Here is a 25647-nt window from a genome sequence, read left to right on the forward strand (position 1 = left end):
ATACATATAGTCAAATTAGTGATAATAAGATTTTGTAAAGAAACATTAACATTTGATTGGCCAAGGTTGATTATTCAAGAAATAATAGGGGCATACCAAATTTAGGAAATTGGTCTAATGCTAGATATCTTTGGTGAACTGTGTGAGACTCCGAAAGAAAAACGAGCCTAAAATGTAAGTGCAATTAATGTTTCCACAAATTTTAAAAAATAATATAAAAGCTATTCTCACACTCATCAACGTAGGCCCCTATTCCAGCTATTTAAATTTATAATTTTCAAATTAATTTATACTTTTTAAAATTATAATTTTTAAGAGAAGTTGCGATGGTAGCAACTCACTTGAGATTGGAAAAGCGATGCTTAGAATGTCTCTCAGATCGATGTGCAAAGTGCTCTCGCTGCTCCAATCCTACTCATGGGCATCCTCCGTGTTGGCCAACTCTGCCATCCGCTCATCTATTAAAATGAGGAAAAGCTGAAAAAGCCTAGGAAAGACTCTTCCCAAACCGTATTATGCCGTCTTGACTCGACAGGTTGCACTCTAATCAGGCAACCAACACAAACAGGATGCTTAAAAAGAAACAAATCGCCATAATTTAAGGCATGCCGAGGGAGAGAGACTGCAGTGTTTACGGGGCCAGGCACGCCGAGGGAGACAAAGTGAAGATGAGGCGAGGACGGTTGCAACGTTTCAGCCTTTTAAAAAATCCAAAATATAAAAAACGATCCCATTAACCTTAGCTAACATTACTGCTTGAAAACTTTACCTTTTCACGATTAATTGAAAGATTTTTTTTTTCACTCAGTGTGGCCCCTATTGGTCCAAAAAAAAGGAAACAAGGTGTGGTCAAGAAGAGAAAGCTTTTAGAACAGTCCAGCTTAGGGAGATCCCATCCCCTTTCTTTCACATGAAAGCCGCCCATCAATTGTGTGGCAAGGGTTTTTACAGAGCGTGGGACGGGCACCCATTAAGGGGAGATTGTGTAAGCATCTCGGGTGTGGTGGCTTTTCGACATACGAGACAATCTGTCCTCGAATGCAGCGCTTGCCACATCGTCCACGTCGTGCCGAGGAACGTCCAGATCCATCCGATTTTACGTTTGCCCGCTGTGAACTTCCCGGCACATGAAAAATCAGTTCGCTCTGAGAGCTCTTTCTGCGTTTGGTGGCCTCTTTCGCTGCAGGTGCGTTGAATGTTAGTCTTCATTTTATTGATTTTTTCTGGAAAGAATTATTTCATACCGTCACCGCACCTCCACGAGTCGACTTAGATATCATGTTTGTAACCGATATCATCATGCAACATCAGGGTCTGCTGCTGACAGTCGCCTATTTGGCATAATGCGTGCCATGGCCCATGTCCCATGTCCCATGTCCCATGTCTCATGTCAATGTCTATTGTCACATGCCCCATGTCCAGTTCCCATGTCCGATGCCCCTTGTCCTTGTCTAGTGTCCCACGCCCATGGCCATGTCCCATGCCAATGTTCATGTCCATAAGAACAGCAGTTTTGCTATGGCCAAAGATTTCTAGAACGTCAATCCTATCATTCTTTCGGAGTGTAACGTATACACTTGCAGTAACTTGTTGATAATAAGAACTCGAGAGAAAATTAAGACCCTCAAAACTCGTGCGATGTTTTGTGCAAGGGATGGAGGATGCCCAGGAGGATGGTTTTGGTCATTCTTGGAGGGTGACATATTCTTGTGGTTGGGGATGCTGCTAGTGATCTGGTGTTGACAGAGTTGGCTACCTTGATTGCAACCATGTGATGTCCCATTTGGAAGTCTTTTAAGTCAGCTCTAGCGTGGATGTGTGTGAGCACCCATTCCTTCACAAGCTTCTGTTCCTCTTTGATCATGTACTTCATCAATGCTGTTGTCACCATTTTTCTTAAGGACTTCTCAATCACACCAATGTTTTTCCATTGGAACCTCGAGGACAAGTCCATGCACCAAAGTGCATAACTCGAGGCAACCATGGAACGTCTTCCACTAGACGCAGGGAGAGTTAATTCTCTCTCTTTTAATCACAAAACATTTGCCAGACTAGTACTACAAAGAATTAGTCGTTTCTGGCCATGTGTGCCTCTGGTAGAATTCAAGCTCACTGTCGCAGTGGGTTTACAAAGGCAGCTGACAACCTCATCATTTGAGGGACGAGGGTGAACCCTCCATGTGTCCCAAGGAACATGTCCCTTGGGCCTTTCCACCCTCTGTGGTCTCCTGTGGGTAGTGAATGAATGCTCTGATGAAGTGTCAATTGGTCTCCTCATTATGTGACTTTTTAACTCAGCGCTTCCCAACATTCTAGTGCCTGGTAATGGTAATGTCACGCATGTCACTTACCCTGGATGGTTGTAGCTCTCTATGTTTTTGAATGGATGTCACTCTCTTGTAGCCTCAAATCTTGAACTTTTCAATTTAAAAGTAGCTTATTTTGGGTTTTGTATTCTGATAGGTTGTTTACATTGAGCAGTCCTTAGTGAGAACTCATGTAGCAGCAAGAACTGAAGGAAAAAAAAAAATGGAGGCTGCAAGAAGTGATGAAAATGAGACACAGGCCTTACGAGCTCAGGTAGAGCATTTGGAGAAGCTATGGCGGCAAGATGTGTTGAGGAGACTGGCTAGAGAGACTCTTCTTGAGTCTGAGTTGCTGGAGCTGAAGGCTTCTCTTTCTGCTACTGAGAACAGTGGCAAAAGAGAATTGGATCTTCTCAAACGCAGGGCAAAAACTGCAGATACTCTGCTTTCGTATCTCAAATCCAAGGCGAGAATCATGGCCATCCCTCGATTTGCACATACTTCGTGTGGGATCAAACGGCAGGAGGGAGTGGGCCTTGTGGACAAGAGGGGAGTGCCCATGACAGAGTGGAAGGAGGACATGAAGCTTTCCTTCTTAGAGCAACAGTGTCTTGGCTCGGAAACTCCTCTGGGATCAAAAAATATTGAGAAGCATGGTTCTCAGGACATGGGAGACGGGGAGTATATTGAGCGCATTGCGAGAGCAGTTATGCAGGTGACAGATGTTATGGAGGTGCTATTGAAGAGGGCCATTATTGCAGAGACAGACATGGATGCAGAGAGAGAGAAGACTAAAGCCAGTCAAGATGAGGTCAAGCAGAAGACTTTGCAGCTGGAAAGCATGTGGAGCAGAGTCCAAGAGATGGAGAAAGTTGCTATTGGCACAAGCGGGGTTCTGAAGGAGATGCAGTTGAAGTTGGAGGATATGGAACACGAAACCTCCAGGCAGCGGCAGCGGGCGGCAGAAAATGAGCAGGAGCTTTCAAAGGTGAGACATGATTTCGGAGTCTTAAGGTCAAGCATCGAAAGCCTTGTCACCGCAAGAGAGACGATTGTTACCCTTGAGAAGCGTGTTCAGGAGATGGAGGGTATCTCTGAAAGGTTAGAATTCTTACTTTTGAAGCAGTAACCTTGTATGTTTACTTTTGTTACCCTTGAGAAGCGTGTTCAGGAGATGGAGGGTATCTCTGAAAGGTTAGAATTCTTACTTTTGAAGCAGTAACCTTGTATGTTTATTTTGTTACTACGCTTGCAGAATAATTTATGTACTTGATAATGCATTGCAATCAGACGCCTAGCTGCTGGCCAGCAGCTAGGAGAGGCCAGCCAGCTTTATTTAGGCACCCAGCTCCCCACATTCTCTCGACAGATCCAGCAGCTCTTGAGCAGGCGGGTGCAGCCAAAGCATGCCCAAAAGTTACAAATACTGGTATGGATTGGTCGGGAACGTTTATAACACAGTATGCAAAGAGTGTAGGGTTTCTAGAATAGACACCCCATCCCTTCCCCCATTCTGGAGGACACTTTATTGAAAGGTTCAAAAGCAGTAAAGAGCTTCAATGACTGGCTGTGACAAATGTTCCTGTGCTTGAGTACCTTACCTTGAAGAGGAGAGAAAAGCATACACAGTACACTAGCCCTGTTCCCAATCTCCTCACAAGCAACACAAGAAAAGCATGCACAGTATACTAGCTCTGTTTCCAATCTCCTCCACACAAACACCCCCCCCCCCGCCCCCGCCGGCAGGCCCCCTGGCGGCCTTCCTCTTCTACACATGCACACACACAACACCCCGGAAAACAGTTTTTTTCTTCTTTTTGAGGTGTGTTTGCTTGACTGAATAAGGTACAAGTACAGATATTGCTGGAAGATCAAGTGCAAGGTGCCTTACTGTGTTCTTAGTGAACAGGGGCTCAGAATTGAGCCAGAAGTGTGTATCTCCTCTCAAGATGTGTAGGATCCATTGCAATCTGGAGTGCCGAACGATGTGAAGCTTGGGCTGCAATTTGCTGCATGCCACATTGATTTCTCACCTCGTGCACTGCAACTCAAACGCACGGAGGAGACGCATCACCATCGAGCTCCACGAACACCCCCAACGGGCACTGCGGCATCCCTCCACCGGGCTTCCATCTCCTGGTGAGCTGCCTCCCAAAACACTGGCCGGAGGAGATGATTATGACAAGGTGCCACTCTAGCCTATATATGGCTCTTCAACTTCCCATGCTTCCACTTATGGGATAATCCAAGGCACCTTCTAGCTATAGATCACACGCTCGAAATCGCCAACCTTCCAACACCCTCCCTCGATTCTAGCTCCGCAAGCCATCGAGGCACGCCTGAGCCGCCCAGGACCACACACGCCTGGGCTCTGATACTATGTCAGAATGCGTAGCGGACGTAGGAGACGCATCACCATCGAGCACCACGAACACCCCCAAGAGGCACTGCAACATTCCTCCACCGGGCTCCCATCTCCCGGTGAGGTGCCTTCCAAAACACCGGCCGGAGGAGATGATTATGACAAGGTGCCACTCTAGCCTATATATGGCTCTTCAACTTCCCATGCTTCCACTTATGGGATAATCCAAGGCACCTTCTAGCCATAGATCACACGCTTGAAATCGCCAACCTTCCAACAGCTTTGCTATTTTGTGTGTGCTAATCTTCTCTCAATTTGCTGAATATGTTGCAGTCTTATCAAGGCATATACATACTGATTGCTTCTATCTGAAGTGCCTGGGCCTGGATGTCGCATGCATCACAATGGGGATTAAATAATGAGTGATTAGGTGAGCCCTAATTGAGAAAAGGGACAGAGGTTTCGAGCGACGAAAGGGTGCACATGGGTAGTCAGGAGCACGCTTGTGATGGGAGTTTTGAGTGACGGATGGCAAAGGCCTACCATAGTGACAGGCTAGGCACCATAGCAGTATTGCGTGGATAGTTGGAGCAGGGATGGATAGCAGTAACATGAAGATCTCATGATTGAACTTCTTGCATAGATGAGGAGCAGGTTCGGGTGTGTGAAAGGGCCTACCATAGTGACAAGCTAGGTACCATAGCAGTATTGCGTGGATAGTTGGAGCAGGGATGGATAGTAGTAACATGAAGATCTCATGATTGAACTTCTTGTATAGATGAGGAGCAGGTTCGGGTGTGACAGGGCCAAAAAAGTAGGGTGTTCTGTAATTTATCCCCATATGAGATTAAACACTTTCAGCACACCACATGTATTAATACACTTAACCACTTAAAGAAAAGGACATTGCACAACACAACGTTGCAAAGCTGAAAAATGAAAGTACAATGACAATGAGTTGGAATGGCCGGCCCCTCCCTCGAATAAGCTTTAGTATATTAGGAGAAATGATTATAAATTTCACGGGCTTCCAGAGTTAGATGTACATACGCAATGTGATGAAAACAGTATCAAACATGTGATGTTGGACATGAAGCAACATTCAAGGGAGTTGTCCCACTTGTCCACACCATCAGTGTCCACACTTTCTCTCCTACTTGTCTCAAGTCACGCACCAACAGGCATGAACCAGTCCCTAGAGCAATAGGACCAAGATATGCTGCACAGAGAAGACATAGGAAAATTTTAGTCAGAACACATCGGTTTCTCACACTCCCATAGGGTTCAGAAGAGTTTACCGGTGCTTCACACAGTTAGCTCATAGCCTCGTAGGGTTCACAGGAGCTTACCTTGTGCTTTTGAGTTGTTTGCAAAGATGATACTCCAGTGAATTGGTACGGATTATGAGCGGCGTTTACAAGCACTTGGGTATGACAGTCCATTAGGCAACTGAATCATCGATACATGGCACACATCAACAACAGGCACTGGCAAGTACAGTACAGTATGGCAGCTTCAGTGTTGCATGCGCGGAAGCCTTGCTTTACTGATCCACAGCCCTAAGCTTGATTAAGAACATTGATGCTGAGTAAACATGATTTAGAGGAGAGAGAAGAAGAGAGAGATTGGTGTCAGGTTTTTTGTATTTTAATATGGTACAAAATGGTTGCAGAAATGCTTGTACATGCTTTAGGCCTTGGTCAGCGCCATGGGGGTGACCTTGGCCCCTTCTATTGATGGCTAATGATGAATGACTTAAGGAAATGACTTGATTAATGCTGAATTCTGACTTATGCTTATTTATATGTGTGGGATGCTAGTCGTCCAACACTAATTGTTGTTGGCTTGTTACATGGACAAAAACGCTCAGGCAATATTGATTAAATGCTACGCTTTTGTCTTTTGGTCCTACCCGCACCTGCTGCCCTCTCTACAACTCCTGGCCGCCTGTCGCACAAGGCTTGTTGTCACCATTTTGAGCATCTCCAGAATTCATGTGTGTGGATGGGCTTTGGATGCCCCAAAGGTCAAGAATGTACAAGCTTTGAGGACCAAGTGTTCGTAGCATGGTCCAAGCACTCGAGACGGTTTCTTGGACACATAATGGGCTTTGGAGCTCAAGTGTCAAGTGGAAAGTATGTATGGCGAATTCTTGAGGATTTGGGAGAGATCAAGCAGGCTAAGAGGTTTCTACATGGTGCATACATGTATTTCTCATGTGGTGGAACACAAAGAGATCATCTCCTAAATTTTAGGAGAAGTTGCTATTTTTTGGCAATCTACGATGGAATTTTCGGCTGTGTCATTACATTCAAAATTCGACAGAGATGGAGGATTGCCAAAGCACCATTGTGACATTAGCTATATTTTTGGAGTTGGAGAGTGTGGAATTTTTTGCCTTTGGATTTGGGACCTTTGACAAATAAGAGGAGAAAAGTGAGACAAGTGTCCGCACACTTGTCAATTCAGTTCTACACATGGCATTGTAGCATTTTTCTTGCTTATTTGAATATGAGAGAGTTATCTCTTGGGCGAGTTTGAGCTTCAAGCAAGTTTTTGGAGGCTGAAAACACTGATTTTTCACCATTTCTCTTCATTTCTAAGCCCACCGTAGCCACATCCAGCTTGAGGAAGATGATTTTTACTAGTCTACACCATCTTGCATACCCCGGATGGCTGTTTCTCAGCAAAACAGTCCTAAAGCTTGCTGAAATATCTGGTTTTATGAGATATACAGGCTGTTCTATAGGTTTATGCGCTCATGGATGAGCCAGATGGGCTCTTGTCTACAGGTTTATGAACTCATGAATGAGCCACATGGGCTCGTTTACAGGTTTATGAGATGACGGATGAGCCACATGGGCTGGTTTACAGGTTTATGTGCTTGTGGATGAGCCATATGGGCTGCCATACAAGTTTATGCAGTATGGAAGAGCCATGTGGGTTGTTATACATGTTTGTGCACCTATGGAAGAACATGTTGGATAGCCTTATTGGATGGAGGACAGGTTTATGGTTGTATATGGATAATCCAACATCTCCCATGGGGAGAGTAAGGCCCTCAAAGCTTGTACATGTTATATTTCTCCTTGGATAATGAAATACTCCAAGGGGGGGTCTGCCCATTCCGGCCTATTTTTAGCTTTGTGGATTGTTTAATGGCTGTGATTAAATGCCAAAATGTTTAATTGTGCTTATGGTCAAGCGATGCACACCCACTTCCGCGCTTCCCGGGTGAGTTACACTTGTTGCTAGTCGACGGGTCCTTATGCACTCTCATGATGCTGTTACTAATGTTGATGATACCAATGTAACGCGCGGAAGCTTTGGGGGTCTTCTTTCAACCCTAAACACCACTGGAAACATGTTAATGCAAAAACGCAGACAGAAGGGAGAGTAGAGAGAGAGAGAGATATGGCTGGAAATTCAGTATATTTCATATAGTACAAAAAGGTACTTTTCTACAGCCCTAGGCTGCCTCATACAAAAGGTGATAAACACCAAAATCTAGTCCTACTCTAAGGACCCTAAGGACCCATCCCATAAAGGAATGAATGAATACAATGAGGAGCAAAACTTGCTATTTATAGTCTCTTGGACTTCATGGAGAGCTGGCCGATTGGACCATATATCCATCAAAAGTGATGCACGTGTAGCTGCCGTGGTTCTGGTTCAGCCGACAGCCTATTTGTCTCAGCCGACAGCTCTTGCTATGCTCTAGTAAAGCTGACAGGGAGCCAAGTCCTTCTCCAAGTCCACACTACTGCCAAAACAGCACGGTGTGCTCCAACTTCTGGTTCTTATACTCTTTTGGTGGCTGCCTCTTCTGGACCAGCATCTGAGAATGTCCATGGCACATGACATCCCCCTCTGCTAAACTTGATGATGGGATTCCAACCTGTTCTTGGATGATTGTCATCATCCCACTCTATTCCCGGAGTCCCTCTGTCATCCATCCAACTCTGGCAACCCTTTTCACTGAAAACCTGGTCCGGTCTCCAAAACCACTCTGACTTTGAATAATATCTATGCATATGTTCCCTCCAGTCCCCAATCCATTCCTGCCCTGACACAGAACACTGTCTTCGTCTTCATTCCTGAGAAATGAGTCTGGCACTCTCACATCACCCCTTGGAGGATAATCCTCCCTTGGGACCGTTGCCCGAGAACGTATCTGGCTCACATGACTGCCATCCCCTCTAGCTTTGTGGAACACCACCAACAAACCTCTTGGGAGCTCTTCCCGATTCTGTGTTCCTTGCCTTGGGCTTCGTATCCGTGTACTTTCCTATACCTTGGACCTGTACACCATCATATGGGACTGAATCAGTGTTTAGCTTTGCTGAGCCTGATGTTGTGATACCAATGTAACGCGCGGAAGCTTTGGGGGTCTTCTTTCAACCCTAAACACCACTGGAAACATGATGCAAAAACGCAGACAGAAGGGAGAGTAGAGAGAGAGAGATATGGCTGGAAATTCAGTATATTTCATATAGTACAAAAAGGTACTTTTCTACAGCCCTAGGCTGCCTCATACAAAAGGTGATAAACACCAAAATCTAGTCCTACTCTAAGGACCCTAAGGACCCATCCCATAAAGGAATGAATGAATACAATGAGGAGCAAAACTTGCTATTTATAGTCTCTTGGACTTCATGGAGAGCTGGCCGACTGGACCATATATCCATCAAAAGTGATGCGCGTGTAGCTGCCGTGGTTCTGGTTCAGCCGATAGCCTATTTGTCTCAACCGACAGCTCTTGCTCTGCTCTAGTAAAGCTGACAGGGATCCAAGTCCTTCTCCAAGTCCACACTACTGCCAAAACAGCACGGTGTGCTCCAACTTCTGGTTCTTATACTCTTTTGGTGGCTGGCTCTTCTGGACCAGCATCTGAGAATGTCCATGGCATTTTATGCACATGACATCCCCCTCTGCTAAACTTGATGACGGGATTCCAACCTGTTCTTGGATGATTGTCATCATCCCACTCTATTCTCGGAGTCCCTCTGTCATCCATCCAACTCTGGCAACCCTTTTCACTGAAAACCTGGTCCGGTCTCCAAAACCACTCTGACTTTGAATAATATCTATGCATATGTTCCCTCCAGTCCCCAATCCATTCCTGCCTTGACTCTGAACACTGTCTTCGTCTTCATTCCTGAGAAATGAGTCTGGCACTCTCACATCACCCCTTGGAGGATAATCCTCCCTTGGGACCGTTGCCCGAGAACCTATCTGGCTCACATGACTGCCATCCCCTCTGGCTTTGTGGAACACCACCAACAAACCTCTTGGGAGCTCTTCCCGATTCCGTGTTCCTTGCCTTGGGCTTCGTATCCGTGTACTTTCCTGTACCTTGGACCTGTACACCATCATATGGGACTGAATCAGTGTTTAGCTTTGCTGAGCCTGATGTTGTGATACCAATGTAACGCGCGGAAGCTTTGGGGGTCTTCTTTCAAACCTAAACACCACTGGAAACATGTTGATGCAAAAACCCAGACAGAAGGGAGAGTAGAGAGAGAGAGATATGGCTGGAAATTCAGTATATTTCATATAGTACAAAAAGGTACTTTTCTACAGCCCTAGGCTGCCTCATACAAAAGGTGATAAACACCAAAATCTAGTCCTACTCTAAGGACCCTAAGGACCCATCCCATAAAGGAATGAATGAATACAATGAGGAGCAAAACTTGCTATTTATAGTCTCTTGGACTTCATGGAGAGCTGGCCGACTGGACCATATATCCATCAAAAGTGATGCGCGTGTAGCTGCCGTGGTTCTGGTTCAGCCGACAGCCTATTTGTCTCAGCCGACAGCTCTTGCTTTGCTCTAGTAAAGCTGACAAGGATCCAAGTCCTTCTCCAAGTCCACACTACTGCCAAAACAGCACGGTGTGCTCCAACTTCTGGTTCTTATACTCTTTTGGTGGCTGCCTCTTCTGGACCAGCATCTGAGAATGTCCATGGCATTTCATGCACATGACAACTGAAGATGAAGATAATAATGCTGATGATGATTCTGTTGTGTTGATGATGCTAAGATTAGCCATGGCACATGCGTGCATGTGACATTCCCTTTTGTTAGACTTGATGATGGGGTCCTTTCTCCTTGGACTACAACTGACTTTGACCTTCTACTTTAGTGACTGTGACTTTAACTGATATTTTTGTCTGAACACCTTCACTTCTGATCTCCACTTTCGAGTCTTGCTGAAAAACTGAGCACCTGTTCAATTGTTGTCCCCATGATTGCTTTTCCTTACCCTTAACACAATTGTGGGTCACTTGCTGGAATTGATCATGGCTGTTGATAGCTCTTTGGAACTGATCTGAGAGCTTAATGATGTACTGGTTATGTATACATACCCTCAGGAAATGCTTACTCTGGCTTCGCGTGTGCGGACCACTCCATCTGCTACCCTGTTGCAATTTTTCTGCTAGAATTGTGCACCTTTCTCGGGACAATACTTAGTGGGCTGAGCTTGAATACTCTGATACCAATGTTGCATGCGCGGAAGCCTTGTTGTACTGATCCACAATCCTAAGCTTGATTAAGAACATTGATGTTGATTAAACATGATTTAAGACATAGGAGAGAGAAGAAGAGAGAGATTGGTGTTAGAGTTTCTATATTTTAATATGGTACAAAAAGGTTGCATAAATGCTTGTACACGCTTTAGGCCTTGGTTAGCCCCATAGGGGTGACCCTGGTCCCCTCTACATATCTTCTATTGATGACTAATGATGAATCACTTAGTGAACTTTGGATCCCTGTCTAATCTGATTGTCCGTGGAAAATCACCCAAAACCGATGAACAAGCGAGCTATGTCCTTGTCACGTGCACACCTTAATTCCGGTGCCATGTAGACGTGATTATTCTTTACAGCTGCCTTAAGGGCAAAGTTAGAGGTCATATATGGGCAGTTTGGAGCCAATTTGGTGGCCTTATAGGTGTCCGGAGGTGCCCAGGACATGCACCAATGGTTGGGACATATTATGTTCATAGTATGAACACATTTTATGACATTTTTGATGACTTTTTATGGCCTGAAAAGTGAAAACCGACTTGATTACGACTTGCTATTACTTTACTATATAAAGGCAGGTCATGGGTCATTCATGAATCATAATCATTTAAAGACAGAGATTGCAGAGCCAAGACCAAGGACATGCGGTCTAACAGTTTGGATCCACCAAGTACATCTCCAAACCAGCGTTTTATATTAACGCACAATGGAGGATAGTAAGCATAAGTTTATTCATACATTCATAGTCTAGATCTACATTGGATCTATTACAACCATTGTAATTACTCATTCATTCAGTAATATATAGTAGGAGTAGGTTAGGTAAAGAGTTTCTTTCCTTCTCTCTACTTCTCTATGTCATGAGCATGTGGTTAGCGTTAATCTTTATTGCTTTACGTTAATCATCATTAAGCATGCTTCCGCATAGTAGTCATGTTACAGTCCTCGATTGTGGCTGTTTGCTTGCATGGAATGAGTATGCAGAACTTATTGAATCTGTCCACAATAGTCATGCATTGTGTGTTTCTAGATCCAGATGATTGGAGAAGAGGACCTACGAAGTCCATACTGATGTCGTGAAAAGGTTCCTTTGGAATAGGTAAAGATTGAAGTAACCCTACTTGTTTTGCATGTGGAACTTTCACTTTTTGACATATCTGGCATGTTTTGACATGTTGGTAGATACCCCTTCGCATTTTGGGCTAGTAAAATGACGGTTCTTATTTCTCCAGTGTACTGTTGATAACTCTATGACCTCCGACAGGAGAATCATGGGCATCATGGAGAAGTACTTGGCGCTTTTCTTTGAGTACACATAGGCGGTTCTTATAAAACAACCAGCTATCTTGTATATTGTAGTGGCTTGGTTTTGAATCGAGGGCCAATGGATACCGAGTCCTGAATTCTTCCGAATCCGCATACTATGCCTTCATGCTTTCCAAGTCTTTTTCTTGAATTTCTAGCATAGTGGACTCTTGCAATGTTTAAATTGGGCCTTTATAACTTAAGAGCATCGGCAACGGGGTAATTCTTACTATGGACGTATTCAATCACTCTCCCAAACTGTTGGAACAATTGACTCCATCTGGATTGCCTGCACTCCATTGGGCACATGGCATGGTTTGCAACCATTTAAGTGTCTGATGATCTGTTTGTTAGAAGTCATCTCCTGTCTATACATATACACTAGGGCCTCTGTTGTGGGTGTGCCCGCCCTTATTAGGTGTTTTCTCATTTTTCCCCACTCTCCATATTGTTCCCCATTTTTTTCCTATTTTTTCCTTGGCTTGGGTGGCTGCCCTGTGATGGCAGCATGTCCTAATAGCTGGCCGACTGCATGTTTTTACCCTCTGGAGGAGGCCGACTTATGTGATCTGGTCGTGGACCTCTCAGATGTTGGCCGACTGGTGTTGAGTGCAGTCGGGTGCCTGTCGGGTGCTCCTTCTATTGGCCGACTGCTCTCTTGGGGCCATATAAAATGGCCCCATAGCCCCCATGCCACATTGTATCATTCCGGGATCTTCCTTGTGTATATAGAGTAGAGTTACATGCCTCTATCTCTCTCTCTCTTGTGTTGTTATTTTCTGCATTGCGTTTTGCTCGTGTTCCCAGATCTGGTCATCATCTCCGCTGCGCATTCTGAGATGGTATCAGAGCCCTAGGCTCTAGATAGTTCTTGGGATTTGTGTGAGCAAGAGGGGGACTGTTGTGTTGCAGATTGGTGGAATGTACGGGACTGTTTGGGAAGAGGAGAAGCAAGAGGACGGCGGGCTGATTTGCTGGACAGCCACTTGCCGGTGTAAGTTCTTCTTTGTTCTCACCCACCCACCCTTTTTCAGAGTACATCCCCGCAATGGCAGATCTGTTAGAGATGGCCGAGAGGCATGTGAAGATCCCTACACTCCCCACGTTCCCGGTGGACCGTCAGTTGGACGGGAACAACTACGGCATATGGAAGGTTATGATGGAATCTGTTTTGGAGTCTTACGACCTCGTTGATTTCGTTGTTGTTGGGGTTCCACGGCTGGAAGTAGAGGAAGGGGAGTTACCGTAGATCCGAAAGAACCGGGAGGCACAGGCACAGATGTGGGATTGTGTCAACGCCAGGGTCCGTTCGTTTATCTTCCTCAACTCCACACCACAGGTAATCAATCATGTAAAGCATACGACGCTAGCCAGAGGTATATGGCAACATTTGGCTTCTCTTTACAACAGGGTATCGCCCATGAAGAGGATTTCCTTGGAAGTACAGATGCGGGTTATGAGCCCTGCAAAGTCGTTGACGATGCGGGAGCATATTAACAAGCTGCATGCTCTTCAGGCTGGGAAGGAGATATCGTCAGAGGACATGGCCATAACGTTGTTGTCACACTTGCCCTCTCAGTACTCAGCATTTTACTCATCTTTGATTACCAGTGGCAGGCTTAGCACCATCACGTGGGAGGAGCTTGTGCCCATGGTCTTGGACCAGGAGGAATGATTCACGAACCCTCCTCAAGGTGGAGGTTCGGAGGCCTTAACTGGCCAATGGTTGAAAGGCTGTAACACGGGCAAAGGGAAGGCTTCATCAGAGAAGTCTTCTGAGAAGAAGTCCGTTACTGACCGCGAGAAACTAAAGGCAAAGAGGACCTGTAATGATTGTGGCGAGAAAGGCCACTATTAGAGGCAGTGTCCCAAGCGGAAGACTGAGAAGGGTGAAGATTCCTTAGCAACAATCATGAAGACTCCGGCTTTTGTGCACCTGGAGGTGATGGACACCGATGTTTCATTTTCTTCCGGCAGGGAGGAGGTTGGAGGATTCTCCGCGCATGTGACGAATAAGGTGTACAAATTCCTCTCTCATCTCTTAAAGTGTGAAGTGATAAAGTGGATTGCTAAAGACTCACGAAATGCAGGATATAGAAAGCAGTGTGAGACTTTGTGTGAGAGGATTCTACATCTACGCATAATTCCGTTGCATGGTATAGAGGCTTTGTACCTTCACAACTTCCTACTGGCTTTCTTCTTGATGAGATGTCTCTCCTGACATGCTCTCACTTCTTTAGGTAGTTGAGTTATGTCACCAACCTAATGCTCTGATACTAATGTTACATGCACTTGGTAACATGCAACAAAGCCTTCTTTAAACCTTTGCTTTGGTTAGATCTTTAGCATCCATTCATCGAGTAGAGAGAGGGAGAAGAGAATGTAGAGGACACAATATTGGGTCCCAAATACCCCCCCTCCCCCCACCCCCCCATCCCCCGGGGCCTTGGCCTTGCAAGTAGGAGTATTTGCTTATATTACTTCTTTGGAGAACTTCTGTACAATGCTTTGAGAACAAGAATTACGAGTGCCTAACGCAAGGACGAGGAAGACCGTACGTCAGCTGAGAATCCACCAATCCAAGGGCACTGTAGAAGACTCTTTTGGGCCACTTATGCAAGTCCAGGATAGCTAACAAAATAATGTTATTTGACAGCATTAAATGCTGTGCATGTTTACATTGCTGCCCAATATGCTGCTGGCCGACTGCACTCTCCACGACGTGCTGCTGATTGCAGTATATTCTGGCTGACTAAAAGATGGAAACATTCTCTAGGCTGCCGATTGCCAACTGACTGGCTGCATATGCCAACCATAGGCTAGAAGGTGGCCAATACTCGTCCCATATGCCAGGCAAACCCCATGTTGGGGTGTGCCTTATGCCCTACATGCTAATGCTGCTTTTTTTTTTTTGGGGGGGGGGAAAAGATCCTTCAATTAGTTAAAGAAAAAATAGCTGCAAAGGGCTAAGTACAACCACGATGCACTAGATACAAACTCGCCTCATATAAGGGCGGGAAACAAATGATCAAAGGGCTAAGTACAACCACGATGCGCTAGATACAAACTCGCCTCATATAAGGGCGGGAAACAAATGATCAAAGGGGAAGAGATGCTTCTTCTCTGGCTGGCCGCCATGTGAGGAGAAGGCTATCTTATAGAGGGGGCGCTGTTTGGGGGGGGGGGGACAACCATACATGTGGTCTGTAATACCAAATGGGGTCACCGCCTCTATCTGTGAAGAAAGGGCCAGGCCTCCAGAGTCTCAAGAAGGCTTCCCGCCGCTTCCGCATGTGATCAGAACCTCCCTACAGCTTTCCCCACTGACCGCAGAGGGTGTGAATGATATCGAGCCATATACTTCTGATGGTCTTAGCCGGCGGAGTGTGGGTACCCTGGATGGCCTCGTTGCATCTAGCATGCCAGATGTGCCAGGTTGCTATGCTATTGCAAATCTCCCATCTCTGGCATGAGCCTGGTTGCCAGTCACCTGTCGGTGGGGCTGTGACTGATACTACTGCAATACGATGGTGGAGACCTAAAGGGCTAGTCCTCCCCCATCCTCCTCATAAGTCATGACCACTCTAGCCTCGGTGGCTCAAGCGAGCTTGTCTCTACCCCGGATCCTTGTCAGGCCTCTCTCCTGCTTCTCCTGAGGTAACTGCCTATGTGCAATCCAATCTCCGAGAGACCTGGTTGATCCCATGCTCAAAGCGCCCCAGGATATATGCGGTCGGGTCCCTAGCATGTGGCCATTGTGTAAACGGATCAGGGGGTTCGAGACCAAAGGCTGTTTAAGCTACTCCTCTGACACCACTGGAACAATTTGTCTGAGGGCTGACATGAGATGATCCCATGCACGAAGTAGGTTGGCTGCGAATCTGTCCTCAAAGGCAGGGCTAAAACCACGGGCTTGCATCTTTGTGAAGATCCATCTAGTACTCTGCGGTCACGAGTCTCCAAGGCTTGGAGTGCGGGCTGAAATCTGGGCCAAGAGGAAATCCTTCCAAGGCTCACCACTGGGTAGAAGTATAGCGGGATTGATGAGACCAACCCCCCCCTACTACGTGGTTGAATGATCACTCTCCATGCCACCTTGGCCTTGGCTGGCCTCCCATCACTTCCGGCCCACAAGAAGTTCCGGATCAAACGTTGTATCTGGGCAATTTATGCTCGAGAAAGGGCCCAGCACGAAGTGATGTACCACATGGTGGCAAGTAGTACCTGGTTTGCCATCACCACTCTGCACGCTAGGGATAGTGTCGCCAAGCTCCAATATAAAAGCTTCTTCCGAATACTCAGAAGAAGCGGAGCGAGCTGTTGCTCGGGAAAGAGATCAATGCCAACTTGGCAATCAAGGTAACAGACTGGATTGCCCAACGCGATCCACTGGAAAGCCTCAACTAGTTGCCAAGTTGGGGCAAGTGCTGAGCCTACCCAAAAACCACACGACTTGTGCCACTTGATCTACGCTCGTGATGCACGGCAAAAAATATCGATCGCTTCCGCGAATTTCTGGAGATTCCCAACATCTCCAGCAAGGTAGGTTGTTGTGTCGTCTGCAAACTCCGAGTTTAGTAGCTCCTCCTGCGTGTGGAGGGGAAGGCGCAATCCCTGAAATCCGGTCTCTTGGGCGGAGAGAAAACTACTCATGGCCTCGGTGACAAATAGGAAGACGTACGGCGCTAGAGGACAGCCCTGTCGAACCGAGTGGGAAAGAGGGAATCTGTCACCTCGGGCCTTTTGAATGGGAACTTGGTTATGTGATGTTGAATAAAGTCCTGAGACTTCACGAATTCACCCCATGGTTAATCCCATCCGGCTCATTGTGCCCTCGAGAAATCTCCAATCCACCCTGTCATAAGCTTTCTCAAAGTCTAGGAGTAGCACAATGAGGTCCTGTTGCCGCATCCTGGCCGAAGTTGTTGCCTCCCAAAAGGTAAAGATGTTGTCCAGAATGCTCTGATCCTGAACAAAACCAATCTGAGTGTCGTGGATCAAGTATGGGACAGAAGGCTGAATTCACCTGCTGATGGCCTTGGCCAAAATCTTATAGGCCATCCCTATTGGGTAGGAGGGCAGCTAGCCTGCACACACACACACACACACACACACACACACACACACACACACACACACACGCACAACCTCAAGCACATAGAAACGTGAGTGCTGGAAAAGATGTACTCAATAATGATGTGAAATGAAAGTACAAGTGAGTACTAAAAAGCCTAGGGCTAAGTGCCCAACACACATAAGTGTGTTCACACGGGAAAAAACCTGTCGAGTCACAGGGAAAAAGTGCCCGTGAGTAAGCTGGGTTCACAACCTGAACTAGCCGGGACCAACAACCCCCCCTCAAGTGAATGGTGTGAACGGGTAGCAGCAGGGGGATAAAGCTGTGAATGCTACCCTGCACTATGCTCCATAGTAAGAGTGAACTGCAATGCCAATGGGAAAAGAAAGCACTATATGACGGGGAAAAGGAGAATCCCCAATGTCATAGTGCTAATGCTAGAGCACAGTAGTACATAAATGCATCACCAAAAATGCATGGCAAAGATCATGTGGACATCAATTGCATCAAATCAAGGTGGCATCGCATAATACCCCCTTGAAGGCAAGCATCCAAATGCCAAGCTGAACTGCATGTAATCCACATCAATGCTATGTAACTGCACTAGTGACAAGCATAAGAAGAGGTAGCAAATATACGCATGTGTAAAGGCAACAGGATCCAGAAGTCATGCGTGTGAGACATGCAATGTAAGCTGCAAAAGAGAAACTCATCAATGGAGGATCCGATGAGGAAAAATCAGCAATGGTAGGGCTGATATAAGAAAAAATTCAGCAATGGGAAAAGCTGAAATCGGGAGAAAAAGTGGGGCTCGAGGCGGGCATCAGCCAATGCTATGAGAGGATAGGTAAATTCTCAGCGATGCCATGATCAGTGGCATGTATGGCAAGTGTAAAGATGCATAATCCCACAATGAATAATATACATGTGACATGTCAAAACCATGAGAGCAAGCCAACACTGGCCCAGTGTGTAGAAGGCACTCCCAGTAAACATCACATGTGAGAAAGTGACAATGTCAACACTGTAGAAACAATCCCGCTGCAAGGGAAAACAGCATAAAAGGCATCTCCAGTAGACATCACATAAGAGAAAGCGTCTAGCATAGACAAGCATAAGGGTCAACAAGCATAAGTGACCATGAGGCATCACCAACCTGCATGTGGGCAAGTAAAATCCCCCTCTGAAATGCATCTACGAGACTGCCTACCACGGAGTACAGACTATAGAGCATAGTCATCAAAAGCTACTGCATTAGAAGACATCTCTGCAGGTGATGAAGATGTAAGGGTTAAGACTGATACATGTGTAGCCCAATTTGCATGATCTGCACCTGTGGAAGATGATGCCAGCTTCTTCTTTTTTTCACTCTCAATATGCTTCTTGCATTCCTCTATGGTGTGCCCTGTTTTCCTGCAATAATTACAACGCTTTTTCTTTTCAAGCTTGTCCTCTATCTTGGGAGGATCCGATAGGCTAGGTTTAGGCCCAAATCTATTCCCACGAAAGGGAGCAGCCATTGTTGACTCAACAGACATCATGTTGTTCTTGTAGGAACGAGATTGCTCTTCATTGAGCAAGAGAGTCACAAGGTTGTCAAAAGTGACCGCATTAGGTGCATTGCCAGCCAACAACCACAAAGTGGTGCCAAATGTCTGATAAGAGTCGGGCAAATCACGCAAAACTGTCTTAACAAGATAGCTATCTGTCAAGACCTCATCAATGTTAATGAGTTGCTCTCGTAGGTCTTTCACATGCGTAAGGTACTGATCGATAGAGTCACCTTCAAGCATGCGGTCAGTCTCAAGCTTGCCTCGAAGGTAAGCTACATGAGCCTCATTGCGACCTGAATACAACGCTGCCAAGGTATCCCAAGCACCCTTTGCAGTGATGCAAGAAGGAATGTGCGGAATGCTATGCCTGCGGCACAAGAGAGCAATCAATGCGTGAGCCTGAGCATCCCTAGCATCCCAAGTACGCTACTGTTGAGTAGGAGGAAGACGAGGAGGTGGACCTGCAGGAGGGTGAGTGGGAATCACTTCACCTTCCGCTGGAGCAGGTGCAAGAGGACGCTCCTCAGTGCCATCCACATATAGCCATACATTCTTGGCAACCAAAACATGACGTATCATATAAGCCCACATGGGGTAGTTATCCCCATTGAGCTTGTCCTCTTGAGATAGCATTCCAAAGAGGTCATTATTACTGTTGGCCATGATAACACAACAAATGTGTCACAAGTCACCACGAGTAGGCAATGCCCAGCAAAACCGTAAGAATGCGGGAGATAAATAGCAGGATAATCAATGGATTGAAAGGGAACTCCTTCACCACGAGAAATACCGATGTACGTTCCAAATCTGCAAGTGTACTGCACGATGATGCAAATCTGTCAAAGTGTCCACAATGGCATACATATACTGCAGCAAACCACAAATGTACACATGTGCCGTGAGAAACACAATCAGCTGACACCTGTAAAAGCTGCAAGTGCTCAAATCCTGTCAAAATCAAAGGTAAATGGGTTGAATGCTGCAAAAATGGGCTCAATGTAGAAAAGCCCCAATTTTTAGGCAGCCAGTTAGACCAAATTTGAACCGGATCTGCACCTGTAAATTTGCTAAAGCGATTGTCACCTGTACCAAATGTTGTAATGCCCCAAAAAATTGGGGAAAATGCCCCAATGCCAAGCAAATGTGCTTGTAATACCCGAAAAATTGGGGGAAATGCCTCAATGCCAAGTAAATGTGCCTGTAACACCCAAAATGCTTACAAATAGTGCCAATTTTTGCAAAATCCCCAAATTTCTAGTGCAATTATGCACCAAATCTGCTGAAATCAATGCCAATGTGTGCCAATGTTGCAATTGTAGGCTCAATGGTGAAAATCCCCAAATTTCAACAGGCAAAATGTGCAATTTCAGGTCAGAAATTTGCAAATCCCTCAAACCTTGCAATGTTGGGTAGATCTGAAGGTGAATCTAAAGGTGAGGGCGGCGTAGATCTGACAGGCGCCAATGTTGGGTACTAAGCAGGGCGGTGCAGGAAACTGGGCGGCGAAGTGTAGGCGGCTGCAGATCTGGGTTGGATCAGCACCGTACAGGCGGTGGCGGCGACGATGCAGGGGCGACGGGCGGCGTACGACGCAGGTACAGTCGGCACAGAGGAGATCTGAAGGCGGCGACTGCGAGGGCGACGACAGATCTGATAGCCGGTGGTACAGGCGGCGTCGTACAACAGCAGGTCATGAGCAGCGTACAGAAACGTGCAGGTCGCCAACAGGAGGGGAGAGAAAACACGACTGTTTGAAAAAAAAAAAAAGAGTGGCATGTATGCACGATAGGCTGAAGCTCAAGGCTGAAGGGGAGCAGGGGGTAAACCCTAACCCTAATGTTGGGGGGCAGCAGGGCGTAACCCTAACCTTAACCCTAACAAGGCTCTGATACCAATGTTGGGTAGGAGGGCAGCTAGCCTGCACACACACACACACACACACACACAACCTCAAGCACAGAGAAACGTGAGAGTGCTGGAAAAGATGTACTCAATAATGATGTGAAATGAAAGTACAAGTGAGTACTAAAAAGCCTAGGGCTAAGTGCCCAACACACATAAGTGTGTTCACATGGGGAAAAAACCTGTGTCCAGTCACAGGGAAAAAGTGCCCGTGAGTAAGCTGGGTTCACACATGAACTAGCTAGGAGTGGACATGACCAACAGTCCCTAGAAGGGTGATGTGTTTCCACTGCTGAATCTCCAATCTATCACTACCCTCCGTGGTGGGAATCAAATGTATCAAGCCCTCTGTGAGCCTCTCTGGCATGGCACCTGTGAGCATAATCTCATTGAAGGTAGCGCGAAGGCCACCTTGCATGAGGTCCCAATGGCGAAGAAAGAACGAGACAGGAAGCGGGCATTTGCCCCTGGGTAATGCCGTCACCGCCTCCGCCAGCTCCTCTGAAGTGAAAGGGGTCAATAAGAAAGACCGAAGGGAGGGGGAACCACCTCTCTCGTGTGCCTCTAGACTCTCTCGCATGCATCCATCACCTGGGGGGATAATGGGGCATCAGTGAGAAGAGATCGGCAGAAATCCATGGCGATGGATGTGGGGGATCAGAAACAATAGCTCCTTCTTGCCCACACAGCTTACGAATAGGCCAGCCATCTCAAAGAAATCTCCAGTAACTTTGGCTAATACTGCTTCTAATGCAAGCCCTATGTCAAGGTTGACTTCTATATGCACTTATCTGATGGGGTTCTCCAAGTGGGTTAAGTAGATTGACTCTAAATTGACCTCTATGGCTCAAAGACCGACATATGTAGCTTGTGCCAGAGTGTCCTTGGATTGCGGCTCACAATGGGGTCACGGCGTACGCCAAATATTCCTAAAAAACGTACTATTACTGTACAAATGCTGCACTGATGATGATGCCAGTGTGTCACCCTGTACCCCAGTGCAGGGTGCACGTGACACTCTTCCGGTTGTACAGGCTCACATAGCAAGCATGGGAACAGTTCCAAGGTGACAAGTCACCAGTAGAGTGTTTAGTAAGAAATGATACGTGTGTACGGGCATGACCTCCTATAATGCATTATACCATTAACACCACCTACATTCTATCACCTTCTAAGGTGTCCCTGAACATTTTCCAAGACACTTTATAACCAAGGGCCATACCATTTACAACCTTAGTAAATGTCACACTTCTATACAAGAACATGTTCACACCTAACAGAAAGAGTGTGAGATTCATACCTAGACAGTCTGGTCAAAAGTGTGACAATTGATGTGTTTCATAAGCACATTGATATTAGCAGTGTTAAAGTTTAAAATGGAACATATATCATTTTTACAGATTCCAGGAAAACATTTGAATATGATTCAGCTAAGCCTCTTGTCACTCACAAGAATTGATATACATTTGAATTTTGATGTTCCTTGTGCCTGATTTAAGTGCAAAATGGTGTCACCATATTGCATTTTTAAACATTTTCGTTGTGCCCCTCTAGAATTACTGCTGGAAAATACTCATGAACCCAAATATATCGATATTTGTTTGGGTCTATTTCGATACGTACCTTTTTAGCTCATTACAGGTTTCTTTATCTGATGGTTTGTTTGTTGATGACAGGCTTAGTGCCCATGTTGTAAGTTTGGAGGCGGGAAAGCGTAGAAAAGAGGCAGAAGTGGCTGAATTCCTTGCCGAAAACGATAGTCTGCGAGCCCAGCTTGATCTCAAAGAGGCAGAGTTGGCAGCCATGAGACAACAAGTCAGAACGATGTTCAAGCAATGAGAGTGCAGAAGCACCAACTTCTAGAAGCCTTCCTAAAGAAAGCATCTTGTTTGGGCACTTAGACTGCAATCATACAAAAGACATCACCCAATGCATTTCGAGATAGCTGTATTTGGCCCTTTTCTTTCTTTTCTCTTGGCAGGGGAGTTGATACTTCTAATGTCTTAGCTTCAGAAATGTACTTTTATTTGACTACCATTTGATTGCATGACAAACATAGACAGTGGGTGGGGGCATGCAGGGGCCAGGGGTAGGTGGGTGCATGTGGAACTTCACAAGAAGTGAAAATATTTTGCAGGAAGAAAGTTGTCTTCCAAGTCAGGCCCGTCTGCACAATAGAACGCCTCAAATTACGATGATGGAATGTCCTTCCCAAGGATTGCAGTCTTTCGCTGGGCAAACTTGTAGTAAATACGTTGTGTACGATTGTTGACTTGTTGTGATCTTCTGGAAACATGTTGCTTATGAACTGTCTAATACAAATTATGAAACTCATGTAGCATCTATATAATTCAGACCTTACTTTTGCTCGCTCTGCATGAGTGCTATGGAGTTTGTACTCTAAAGGTTTGCTACAGTGAATACAGAGATGACTTTTTAGAGAGAGCGCACTTGGCAATAAGGATGGTGGTAGTCATGGCTTTGGTTTGTGCAAGGATTTATCTGAGAGAGATAAAAGTGAGCATTAGAGTTTGATGATATAGCTCGTAATCAAAGTGGCAAGGGATTATTATCACACTGTATTTTGACTCATCAAAAGTCAGATTCTTTTTTTGCTATTCTGGATTTAAGATCGAAAGCATTTCTAATCTATAATGTTGGAAGTGAACCTTGATCTGTGGGTTGATCGATGGTCAGATGTATGTGAATCAGCAATGGGTGTGTCACGTGCATACCACGCTTGGATGTGATGTGGACATAATGTACAAACTCTTGGCAAGCCCTCCGCTGCCCATGAAAAGGTAGTAACACGTAGTCTATGACCTAACACCCAAGCGATGTGAGATGATCTAATGGTTCTTTGTCTCAGCCTTTTTATTGGCTTTGGAACAACACTGTAGGCTGGACGATTGCTGTCGGCCAGCAGAAAAAATACAAATATTTTGCCTGCTGCCGATGCCGTGTGTTCGCCTTTGAGCAACCTGCTGGCCTGTTCGCCTTTGAGCAACTTGCTGGCCGTGTGCTGCCCTTCAGGGATTAGCCTAGAGATGAGCATGTCCATGTGCATGCACATTACATCCTCTTCTGCTAAACTTAACGTCGGGATTCTAACTTTTGACCCTGGATGACTGTCATCATCCCTTGTCTCCACATATGGTCTCCCACACAGTCATCCTTCCCTTTTTGGCAACCTTTTCATTGAAAAACTTGCTATGTCTCCAATTCCACTCCAAATTTGATGTAGATCTATGCATTTGTTCCACTTTGTCCCCTTTCCTTCTTGCCTTGTCCCTAAACACAAACATGAATCCTTCTTGAAGACTGGTCACGAGAATTTGTGGCTCCACGTGTTGGATGAATCTCATCCCCTGGAGTACTCCATGAGAGCTTCTCGGGCAGCCCTTGGCTACTAACTCTCATGAAACACTCCCGTTGGGTTTGCTTGATACCTACAAGCTTCGGGGGTTCTTGACACATGCTGCGTTACTCTCCTTGGATTGTGCACCTTCATATGGGACAATCAATGTTAAACATTGTTTTGAACTTGAAGCTCTGATACCAATGTCACATGCGTGGAAACTCTGTCTTCTTTCAGCCGTGCAAGGTGTTTAAGGCTGAAAGAAGACACATAGCTCCCACGCATGTAAGAGGACGAAAAGGCATGCACTTGTCATTGCAACTTTCAGTTATCACTAATAGGTGAGTTGAATGTGTTGATCTCTAAAATACAAAATATAATATTATATACATACATGCGCATGTGTGTGTTTTAAATTTTTTTTTTTTTGGCAGAGGGAAACAGTGTTGCATCCAAGGATTATAATAACGTTGCCTCATGTGATGGGTTCAAGCTAGCATCTATAGGAGAACTACGATGTTGGATGTGGCTCTTAGAGTGTGAAGTGTGTTAAAAGCTACTTTTGGTACATTTAGTGTGAAAAGGACATAATAATAAAGGTGAAAGGCATCTAATAGAAATAAAGATCTGCTTTTGCTAGTAACTTGTGCCTATATAAATGCGTGGATTGCTCATAATGGGGGGCTCTCTTTGCAAAGACTTTCGAGGAATTGGGATTGAGATGAGGGCCTTGTAATTGGATAATGAGCTCCAAAAGGAGCTATGGACAGGTGGTGGTTGCAAGGTAGCAAATGTACATCATTATGTTGCTTAATGAGTGTAGATTATACTTGATGTGTGTGATGCATTCCTTCGTTGGAGGAGCCAAACAACTGAAATATTGATGAGGGGGGGAAGAGACGAAGTAAGTAGATAAATATGTGCTGAAAGGGATTGAAATATTTCGTAAAGGTTTCGTTAGTTTGAGAAAGAAGAAGAAAGAGAACGAGGTGTCATATGAGCTTGTGACATAGCCCTTGAACATTACTCATAAATTGGCTTATGGGTTTTGCATAAGGTAAGTATCACCACTTTATGCCTATATTTGAGATTACTTTGTCTTTTGTTGTCCTTTAGTTTTACAGGTATTATTGTTAAGAGGAAGCATAAAAAGCATTGGTTGTGATCGTCCTTGTGGAGTAGTTGGGCTGTGAGCGGAAGACATCGTTGGTGGTTGTTGGAAAAAGCAAGGTTATGGGTAGAGTGCTCGTGCA

At 45.6% G+C, this 25647-nt stretch overlaps 1 protein-coding gene across 1 annotated transcript; it reads left to right on the top strand.

Moving 5' to 3' along the window:
* Positions 1–932: 932 nt before the first annotated feature.
* On the top strand, positions 933–23410 carry LOC147625414 (uncharacterized). Its single transcript, XM_086818752.1, has 3 exons — positions 933–1186; positions 2464–3407; positions 22713–23410. The coding sequence occupies exons 2-3, from the start codon at positions 2530–2532 to the stop codon at positions 22873–22875; spliced, it is 1041 nt and encodes a 346-aa protein (XP_086674878.1). The 5' UTR covers positions 933–1186; positions 2464–2529; the 3' UTR covers positions 22876–23410.
* The last annotated feature ends 2237 nt before the right edge of the window (positions 23411–25647 follow it).

This window comes from Cibotium barometz, chromosome 24 (assembly GCF_041138505.1).
Source record: "Cibotium barometz isolate CiBa-2024 chromosome 24, ASM4113850v1, whole genome shotgun sequence".
NCBI lineage: Eukaryota > Viridiplantae > Streptophyta > Polypodiopsida > Cyatheales > Cibotiaceae > Cibotium > Cibotium barometz.